Source organism: Cyanistes caeruleus, chromosome Z (assembly GCF_971803275.1).
Source record: "Cyanistes caeruleus chromosome Z, bCyaCae1.hap1.1, whole genome shotgun sequence".
Lineage (NCBI taxonomy): Eukaryota > Metazoa > Chordata > Aves > Passeriformes > Paridae > Cyanistes > Cyanistes caeruleus.
The window spans coordinates 22,084,943-22,096,002 of NC_141732.1; the positions used below are offsets into that span (position 1 = coordinate 22,084,943).

Consider the following 11,060-nt stretch of genomic DNA (forward strand, 5'->3'; position numbering starts at 1 on the left):
GGCCTGACTGAACATGTGGTCGACAAATTATAGAGTTTGCTCTTTAGTTCTACCTAGTAAGCAAAAGCCTGATGTAACTGAAATTAGTTAAGTGAATCTGCTAATTTTCTGCAAGAAGGATGAGGAGAACAAGAGGCATTGGGTGCAAACAGAAAGGCAGGACATTTTGTCTAAATATAAGCCTTTTTTACCATGAGAGTGATAGAACACCAAAAACCCAGAGAGGCTGTAGTGCCTTGCAGATACTCAAAATCCAGCTGGACATAGTCCTGAGCTGTAGGTGACTCTGCACGAGCCTGACAGCCAGACTGCCAGCCTCAGCTCATCTCTCATGCTGCCACACTCACAACAAGGCATAAGTTAATTCAAAGACAGTTACACTGCTCAAACATATTTTAAAAATTTGACATAGTCTCTCTGGAAATGGGGTCACATAAAATAAACATTTCCTGGGCTTGTCAATACAGAGGGAAATATGTGATTCATCTTAACCCAATATGGATACAATTTAAACTGCTGTCTGACTAACCAGCAGTCACCTACCAGACTGGGAGAATTTCTACACATTCCCTACTTGAGAACATGCTATTAACTGCTTTAAACGAATGGGATAGCCTCCATGCAGGCAGCTTTGCTGATTTTTATGTGTTTAATTACAGTTAACTCTTTTCAAGATGATTTTTTCCCTGTGACTAAATCTGGAGCATAAAACTAAATCAGTGTGCTTAGTAACAGAACTCCCCCAAACTTAATTTGACTCGGGATTCTTTGCATTTTTGACATACTGACAGCTTTTAGAAGTCTTTCCTAATGGTGTATTACTTGGAAAAGATTTAGATGTTCATGAGGAATGTGGATTTTGGTAAAGTGTGATGAGGATTTTAGTTACCATGAAAAAAAATGCTGAAAACTCTGAAATCTGTGCAGAAATACAGTTTTATTTCAATTTTCTTCTTCATTAGCTACAAAGAATACTTTTGGAATTGGACATTAGCTGAATTCCATATGATTAGGCTTCTTGAAAGTCAAATCTCTGTGCAGTTTTGAAAAATCATCATGCATGAAGCATTTCTCTGTTCCTATTTAAAAGAGGATCTGACAAATTAAATTGTAAAAAAAAAAAAAAAAAAAAAAAAAGATAAAAAATGCACAAAACTATAAAGATGGCCTAAAGCATTAAAACCTAAAAGAGTTAATTAAAAAAAAAAAGGCACTGCTGTTAGTTGTATCTACTGTACTACCCAGAGGTACAAGTGACTGGAAGCGTAGAAGTTTATATATTTACTAATTACATTGAGAGCATACATCCCCATAGGTCTATTGAGAAGAATCAGGTCATGTTTAATAACCCTATTTCTGATATTCAGATGGAAATATCCAAGGTGGAGTTTAAAAGGCGTTAGAATTAGAAAACAAACTAATTAATTCTAACAGAAGCCTAAGAAAAGGCATCTAGCCTCTGAAGCAGGTTATGGCACTAGTTAGCTTACTGTCCCATAACTGACACTTGCTTGAGGAAACTGCATGCAGTCTGGAGGCTGCCCTAGTGTACTCCAATGTACAAGGAATTGAAATAAATCTGGCTGTCAGCCTTAGCCATGCAAGTCTTCTGTCCCTGGTTAAACATTCAGCAGGTCTTATGCAAATGTGTGCTGATGCTTCTCAGTTGTTCTCCTGCGGCGCTCCTGTAGCCTAAAAGGAAAGAGGAGAGGTTGCGTTAAGAGACTGTCACTGCCTGTTTCGTGGTCTCCTTGTGGACCTTTGCTCTCAGAATAGCTCAGCATCTAAAAAAACTTGGAGCTTGTATTTTAAGTGCACCTTGCCAGAGTTTTGTAGAAGGCATTATGTGCCTGACAAAGTTACCCTGTCTATGGTGGATCTGGGGGACAATGAGTAAGCCCATGGCAGAAGGGACTGCTGAGGAGCACTTCCTCAGCTATCTTCTCTCTCTGATAGCTTGTTCTACTTCATTTAACAGAAACTGCTTGGATGTCCAGCTTGGAATGTAGGCTGCAAAGAGATACTGCCTTCCCCTGCAAAACTCCTGGCAGAAGGAACTGGTGTGCTGTGACACCCAAGACAAAATCAGTTTTCTGTCAGTAAACTTTCCTATCATTATTTTCATGGTTTGTACTTGAACCATGCAGTTACTCCCATAGGCAAGTGCTTTGACACACATACTATTTTTATTATTAAACCTATATAACTTATTCTGTATTTCCTGGAGAGTATGTTAATCAAGACTTCATCATGGCCAGAGGCCAGAAATCACAAGAGATTTACATATGTGTTTTACCTATAAAATTATTCAGACAAAGAGGAAGAGCTGAATGTGCTTTTGCTAGGCTGATCTTCTCACGCATAAAAGATACACAACTATGCTTTACACTACTCTCTTGGTATTTGTAAAATATAGATCTCTGCCTCACTATGTCCTTCTGTGATCTGGTAAGCAGAAGAAAGTTTGCTTTTACAGTCTGTTCTCCAGAAACCAAGTCATTGAGACCAGAAGGTTTTTGTAGCATGAAGTCATTTTAGGCAGCTGAATGGTCCAGACTTGCTATCACCTTCTTTTTTAATGGAATTCCATTTACAGGAATTCATGAAAGAGACCCAGTGATTAAGATTTAGCTCTTTCCTGTAAGCCAGATCCACTTTCCCACAAGTGGCGAAACACTGGCAGACAGTTACAGGTCAGAGTAAGGAAACACTCCAAGCCAAAACATCTAGTTTCACTTACTATGTTATGTACTTAATATTCAATAAAGACTTAAAACAAAAAGAAAGCAAACAAACACTGAATCCTTGCATTAATTTTGTTCAGAATTCTTCCACATTTATTACCCTTTAAAATCTGAACTATAAATTCAAATTTATTTCTCAAGGACTTTTCAAACTTGGGAAGGTCAAAATTTGTGTTTCAGCTGTTTGATAATGTGACAGGCTTCAGGGAAGTAATTTACGTGGTACTTTTTAACTATATAAAACTTTAAATTGATCTGACTAAGGACTCACTCTAGGAAACTCCTGAGCACTGAATTTCTGGCTTCAAGGAAAACAAAAGTGTTCAGTATCAAACAAAATTAAACAGTGTTTGAACATCTGTGGCTGAACATCCAGAATCAGCCCTTTCTCCACAGGTAACTAGTTATGTTTCCCAGTCCATGGAATAGTACTATTAACCTCTCCCACATGTCCTAGCTTGGTTGCTCCAAAAATGGTCATAAGATTTCTTTCCTATCCAAATAAAATCTCACACCATTGCCCAGGAATCCAGACAACAGACAATCGACCTACTCTTACCCTCAGAGCAAGTTCACTTGTGAACATTGTGATTCTGAAGAATTGCATTGATTAAAGAGGTATTTATAATAATAAGCTACAAGGTTTAAAACCTGAAATGTGATCCCTTTTGGCAGAACAGTTTAGACAGGAAATGTTACACCTGACTAATGCTGGCCGAAACAATGTAGCTACTTCACACTTTCCATTGACTAGATTGTATTTACCATCATTTGCTTCCTGAAGGTACTTAACTAGTAGCAGATGTCTCATTAATCCTCTCTGCTCAGAAAGAGAGGTAGGCTACAGAACCGGGAACTCCACACAAGGCAAGTGCAGCTTGGCAAATCAAACAGTATTTGGAAACAGGTGTTATCTGATCCCAGACAGGGATGGCCCAGGAAGGGCAGAGGTGCTGACCCTTCTGCCTGTCCCGGGGCAGAGTCACTGTAGCCTGTGCAGGCAGCAGGGCAGCCCCTTGCACCCATCCCCACCGGGCTCAGAGCCCAGGGCCAAGTGGGGAGCGCCTCATCTCCTACTTACGCAGACAGTCCTTTCTCCAAACTGGCTGTAGAAGGTCATTGTGACTTTGTGCTTGTGCCCAGTCCTCTGATCAAAGGTGTTACAGGTATTGAAGGGTGGGCTGTACAAATGCAGGCTAACAGCAGGCTCTGTGTGGCTTATGTTCTCCACACGGTGCAGGCCAATGGAGTCTTCACCAGCAAAGACACAAAACGAGAAGGCGTGTTAGCAGGAAGATCCAATGAGATCTCAGTTGCCTGGAAAAAATGCCTTAAAACTGTAACTCGTGAGCAAGTAGGCATGCTCACACTTCTATGGGCAAGGAGTAACTCAGTAGAGAGAATTTGACTGCTGTTCCCTAGCACAGATTCTTAAACACACTCGTAATTCAAAAAGCGTTGTTGCCTTCCACAGTCCATATAATTTCTAGTTTATCTGCCACAGGAAAAAGGCTAACAGAAATCCCAAGTAAATTAAAGAAGACCATGCCATAGGTATTTTTCTAGCTCTCATTCCCAAAGAACTTCAAGTGCATTTCCTCTCCTAGGAGAGCTGCTGCTATACATGCTTCAGAAGCAGAAAGGGGGCAAAAGCTTTTGTGTTGTTAATTCTTTGCAAGTAACAAGGATATCAGTCACATTATAAGTCAGCTATGTGCATTTGGGGCATGGGCTTACAGGCAGAGATATGCTGTCTTCTGCTGCAGTCACCAGTTTCCTAATTAATCCTTCCAGGAATATTGGTTTGGAGAACACATTTTTCTCTTGCTTTCTCTTTCCAATAAGGTGACTAATCAATAGTGACTGGCATACTTCCAGTCATGACTGAATAGTAAGCACCATCAACCTATTACATAACAATGTAAGGTTTGAAGAATCAAATCAGTGAAACAAACCACATCCATTCTACTCTAAAATGGAGGTTTTGAGTTACTTAAGAGAGACCTTGAATTTAATTTATGACCTTGCTGTAAAAACAACTCAGGCCTTTGTACTTGAATTTGTTATATAATACCTGGACTGGTATTGAGCAACATAGCCATGGTACCCTGAGAGTCATGAGTACACTCATAACTCTGATTGGAAGCCCTAAATGTTGTTAACATACTTTATCTAACTAGAGGATGTAGCAGCTGGGGAAGAAAGTCCTAAATCTGTGCTCCTCTAACGGAGAACTCAAATAAACACAGTCTAACCATTATGTACAAGAGCAAACAAGGAGCACACAGTGGAATCATGAAGGCACTTGCTATTGATGCAATTGTGGCAATCAACACACTGTCAATGTTTTCCTTCTGCTTGCTTAACGTGTTAGTTTTAAACCAAAACATCTGTTATGAAACATGGCAGAGATCCAAAAAGCCTCAGTGAAATGGATACCAAACTTGTTTTAAACAACCGAGGAAGCTTTGGATAAGATGCACAGAGTCTGCAATTGTTTGCATTGGAAAGAACTGCCTATGTAGGAAAACCTGACTGAGATGGAGAACCCATGTCTCTGCCATGGGAGCATAGCAGATGTGTCATGCCACTTCTTGCGTTTTGTACCCTATCAGTTTAGTGTTTTCATTTAGCATGGCAAAGCTTCAACAGAAGGCTGCAGAATACCAGTCTTTATCCCCAGTGCCCTCAACCCAGCTAAGTTCATAAACAAACCAACATGATGCTCCCTCTAGCTGGGAAGTTTCCAAGGTCAGCCCCACAAGGTGTATTCTCCAGTGTTTAACCCATGACATATAAAGCAGATGACCTGCTTGTCTGCTGCTTCACTCTTGCTCTGTTGAACTCAAGGTGGTCCATCACAATGTGCAGTGTCTTTCATAGCACCAGCACACATTACACCAGAACGGCAGCTCCAGATTGGTCTCCAGCAAAGCACCAGGTGGTAATAATTACAGATATATGTGATGATGGCATGGATGGATTTAGGTATTTAAAGAACCTTAGTGATGGAGTCATAGGCATTCTCAAGATTGTGTATTTTTTTTTTTTTTGGTATACTGGGAATTTCAGTTTTGCTCACAGTGCACTTCAGCACTACAGTCCTTTGTTCATTTGGACAAGAGGTAGCAGTGTTATAGGTTTCTGTTCCTGGCTGGTCATTTTATTTCATAGACAGCTTTTACATTTTCAATATAAATTTTCCATGACTAAGTAAAAGGATTATTTCTTCGGGCACAAAAAAACCCAACAAACCCAACAAAAAAAAAGTGGTCATCAAGCTATCTAAACTTTGCTTCTCTTATTTCTTAAAAAATCCTATTCAAGTACAAGTAATTTCAGATAATCATCAGGGGCACAATAGTAAAGGCTGCTTGGGCTAGAGGAGATACCCAATATATTGGATTTTCAAACAATTGCTACAATGTTTTAAGAGTGAGTGAAAGGCACTTTTTTTGGTGTTCTTTTATTTTACTGAATCTACATACAGGCTTGTGCAGAGTCTAGAGAGTCACATTCTTAAAGTGTGCATAAAGCCATAGGTATTATACTGTTAATGTTAGGAGGCTAATAAGCAGATGAACTTTTCAGTTAGGAATAAGACTCATGGACAATAATTGTCAAAACGAGCTTAATACCTTACCATTGATGTAGGCACATTGATTTTCCCTCAAAACTCGTTCTGATTTCTTAGTCATTTCACCATTTCCTTTTTTCCCAGGCCATTCAAACAGAGTCTCCTTTAGATTTCCCTGGAGGATCTTCATAAAGCAGTGTGAGTCAGTGTGATCATGGATACTGCTATATATGTAAAAAGAATAACCAAACTCAGTGTGATATGCATACTTAATTTCAGTGCAAGATAGATGACGTAGCATATTGTATGGGGACAAAACCTGAGAATGAAATTCCATTGGACAAGGGACATGCATTAAGGGATGTCTACTTAAAACTGCTACTACAGAAATATATTGAGATAAGTTCACATCAGGATTCGGAGAAAAGTCAGATACTTGTCAACCTATGGCTTTGATATGAAGAAATGCAAGGAGAGTCTGGAGAAAGGAGTAGGGCTGAAAATTTCTTCAGAATGCAAAAACTCCTCTGGGCCAAGAAACAAAACAGTGCTTCTACCACCATCCCAGGCAGAGGGCAGTGTAAGTATTGCAAGTGTATCTGTTCTTTGCAAATCCACCATTCTCGCTACCAAAATATGAAGAAACAAGCTAACTCTGCTTAATTTCTATAGCCCCTTTACTGCTGGGATTCATATACATTGTTGAAAAATGATGGTACATAAATGTACTAAATACAATCAGATATACTATGCTGTTAATTTCACTGGCATTTTCATGTATAAAAACTGAACAGAATATGGTAGGACTTGTTTGCTTTCTTGATCTCTCTTCTTGCTCTGAAGCGGGTTTTGTTTGCCACATTTAGAGATTACATATGGTTTAGATATTTAGTTTAGTATTGGGTTAGGTTTTTTTAAGTACAGGGCTAACTGTTATAGAAGTAAATGGGATGAGGACAAAGGGAGGGCTCTCCACTCATCAGGGGCAAAGGAGAAGGGGGAATTTGACCCTCCAAAGTACAGCACTAATGAGTTTCAATCAAAAACTTGGTACTTTTACATTACTGTTTCTAGCCAACAAACATTAGGATTTCTTGCAAACTGAGATGCTGAGAGAGCAGAGCTTGGTTCAGGCACAGAGTACTTCACAGATGCCACTTTATTATTATTTTTTATAATTATCATGGTCTTTCCAAAAAACATGAGAAAATCCGACCTTCTTGTAGGAAGCAAGAACAACTTGTCTCAGTCTAGCTGTAACAAATACCCATACAACTTAAACACAGTTTAACATAAATTACAGGCTATGTGGGAATAGCCCAGAAGGAATGGAGGTGGTGAGCTCAGTTCCTATATTGCTCTGAGTATCATGTTATGGCATCCCCTAAAGAATACTGTACATGCAACAAGCAAAAAAAAAACTGTTCCAACATCTCCTTAAGTTTTCTATTTAGATGTGAGAATATTCAGTCAAAACCTTCATATTTTGCTATTGCATTTTTTGCTTTAGCCCACACTTTGTGAAAGACCTCCAAGAGACAGATCCTGCCCTGGCATTGTGTAGGACAACACAACCAAGCGTTCAGTCTATGGCACATAACTCAGGAGGCCACATCAGCATTATGATGCATTTTGAGGGAAGAGATGGGATGCAGGAACCTAGAGAAAGCCAAGCAGTTCTGGAGAGGGGCTCCCTCCTCATTATCTGCAGTTCTAATCCAAATCTACTTTTCTCATCTTGCCACAAAGGCAGATTTAAACGTCCTGAGAGAGCGAAGACTATTTAAACTGCAGTGAGTCCTGCTTCTGAGGTTGGGTATTTTATGGGTCTGTTGTTTGGGACAGGTTGAACAGGGTAATATAAATCACTGTAACTCTGGGACAAAAAACTTTCTCTGACAGTAGAGAAGTGTAGCTTTTGTAGAAAATCAATGCATTTTTAAAAGACTGCTTTAAAAATGGCCATGAAGTACAAACTTGAAAAAGTTACAGCAGATATTCAGGACTGCTGGACTAATAGGAGCTCTGCACTGCTCACTTTCCAGACATCTTCTGATAGCTCCCATAGGACTGATTTCTTTTTCCTCTATTTTTATGACAGTGAAAGACATGGGGAATTTATATGTTTGCTGAAGTCACAGTCTTTGAATACAAACCTGCCATGACCTTCACCCCAACACAAGATCATCAAGTTGAACTTTCCATTTCCACTGTCCACAAGATTTCTTGTATACCTGAAATACAAAGTGTTTTCTCTTTACTTTACTAATATGTCTATAAAAGAGAAAATTATATGAACCTGTACATGAAAAAAGGCTGTGTCATACAAAAACTCTTTTTCTTCTGTTTTCTTAAAATCCAAGTTTTAATTAGGAAAAAAATGAAATTGTATTTATAAGTTTGGCTTTTTTTGGTAAGAGTTCTTTTTCTGGGAAGAAAAACGAATATTTAATATTTTAGAATCATGTTTCTTTTGAATCACATAGGTGATTGGAGTGATTTGGAACTGTGAGTCAGACTAGAATGGTAGACAGGATCAAATCAAAATGGTTATTGAATGAAGTCACTTTAGCAGCTGGCTTATAATTAGAAACAGAGGACTGCAATGAAACAAGAAAAATACATAGTTACATTCTTCTGCAGTTCCTTTTCTGATATTCTTGGCTTTCCTTCTCTTACACAGAACTCATTTGTGTGAAGCCAAAATAACAAAGAATGAAGATGTCAGACTTCCTGCACATGGTCCTTCCACTCTTTTCCTGAAGCTCCCATGTCTTGTATTTTAGCATTTTTGTGTGGATAAAGCACCTGTGAGGGACATTTTGCCAGCATCTACTTTTAAACAAAATTTATTAGAGCAAAATTTCTTTTACAGTAACATCTTATGTTTGTTTCCTTTTACTCTCCTATAAGCCTCCCCTGGGCTGCTGATCATCTTGTTCTATTTAGAAGTTCAGTAGAGAAGGGATTTGGATTTTGCTGTATTGCTTCCAATAGTGTGACCCTTCTCATCTGAGGCTGATGCTGCTGTACAAGTAGCTCAGCGGACCTTCAGATTTAATTTTAGCTATAGTCATGAGTATTTGCACTTCATCAAGTAAAGAAAATATTTATGACTACCATGGTGTACCTCCTTCTCACCTGAAAAATGCAAGCAAGGGCACACAGAAAGTGCACTGATACCAATTAAATACTTTCAAATTAGTATCCCCATAAGCCCACTCTATTTTACTCAAGCAAGGATGTTCATAGTGAACTACTTTCAAAGCAAACATGTGTATCTGTACGCAGTCTCTCGCTGCATTCGCAACCTGTACATGTATTATGTAGACATATATATTTCTTATGATGTCAGAAATCAAGTAATCAGTGCTGGCATTTGACAGAACTTTTCAAGTGCTGTTATTTCTGTACAGGTCTGGCTGGACAAAAAATAATTTACAAATAACGAATAATAAATAGATAAATAAAAGCTTGCCATGCATACTTCCAATGTTAACACACTTTGTTTTACTGATTTCGTGGTTTCCTGTATGTTCTGTTACAAATGTCATGATTTATTCTGAATGCAAGATAGTCACAGAGAGGTGAAAGGAGACTAAAAATGTCAAGCTAGAATGACGCTTTCCCAAATGTGGCACGGTTAAAAGTAAAAGTTTCGGAGTTTGGGGTGTTTTTTTTTTTTTTAAAGAAAACACTCGAATAAAATGTATTTATCTTGAAATTTAAGACAGCGAACGGACACAACAGTGGCAGAGATAAATCGGGTGCTAGCAGAGCGAGTTAAAACCCTAACAGGTATTTTCCTTCCAGCCGGTGAGCAGCAGAAAGCCTCTACCTGCGCTACGCCGGAGCACGGGGCAGGCGGCTCCCGGCCCGCCGATGAGGCACCGGCTCCGCCACAGACACCGAGCACGCCCTGTCCGCGGCCCCCCTGCGCGCCCTCCTCAGCGCCCCGCGCAAAACCCGCTCCGCCGGCGTGCTTCTCTCGCTCTTTCTCACAACTGTCTTTACGTCTTTAGTCGCTTATGTCGGTGGCTCCGGCACGCTGCTGTGTCTCCCTGGGCCGTCGCAGCGGCCGGAGCGGGAGCGGCGGGGCCGGGGGACCGTGTGGGGGCCGCCGCCCGCCCGTGCCCCGGGGCCGCCATTGGCCGCGGCCGCCCCGCCCGCTCCCCGCCCCGGCCCCAGCGCGGCCCCCTGCGACCCCCGCCCCGCGGCCGCGCCGTTCGGCCCCTCAGCGCCGCCGGAGGGGCTGTCGGCTGGGTCCAGGCGGGGGCGGGAGGGGCTCGCCCTGCGCCTCTGCTGGTCCCAGTCCCCGTCCGCGGCTCTGCCTCGCCGCCGCTCGAGCGGCCGGGGGCTCCCTGCTCCGTGGTGTTCTCTACCTGTACTGGTCGAACTTGGCGTACTGCAGCCACTCCTCGGGGTTGCTCTCGTACGACTCCATCAGCGTTTGGACCTCCTCCACGCTGACTTTGTCCTCGGCGAATATCTGATGGAGGATACGGACCAGCTCCTCCAGGCTCCGCGCCTTCCACGTCTCCGTCTGCACCGGCTGCTCCATCATCGCCGGCCGCTCCCCTGCCGCCGCCAGCCGCTGCCCCTGGCCGGCCCCCGCCGCCTCCCTTTATGCGCCGGGAGGCACGGCGGGAGCCTACCACCGCCTCGGCGGGCGGGCCCGCGGCCAGCTGCCCGTCCCCGTCCCCGTGAGCGCGGCCACCGACCCCGGCGGGCGGGGGCAG

The 11,060-nt window shown here is 41.8% G+C and overlaps 1 protein-coding gene across 1 annotated transcript; it reads right to left on the minus strand.

Annotated features, from left to right (window-relative positions):
* Positions 1–918: 918 nt before the first annotated feature.
* Positions 919–10,921, minus strand: CDO1 (cysteine dioxygenase type 1). Its single transcript, XM_086868494.1, has 5 exons — positions 10,704–10,921; positions 8,478–8,555; positions 6,388–6,545; positions 3,826–3,995; positions 919–1,692 (listed from the first exon to the last, which is right to left on the minus strand). The coding sequence occupies exons 1-5, from the start codon at positions 10,883–10,885 to the stop codon at positions 1,663–1,665; spliced, it is 618 nt and encodes a 205-aa protein (XP_086724620.1). The 5' UTR covers positions 10,886–10,921; the 3' UTR covers positions 919–1,662.
* Positions 10,922–11,060: the final 139 nt, after the last annotated feature.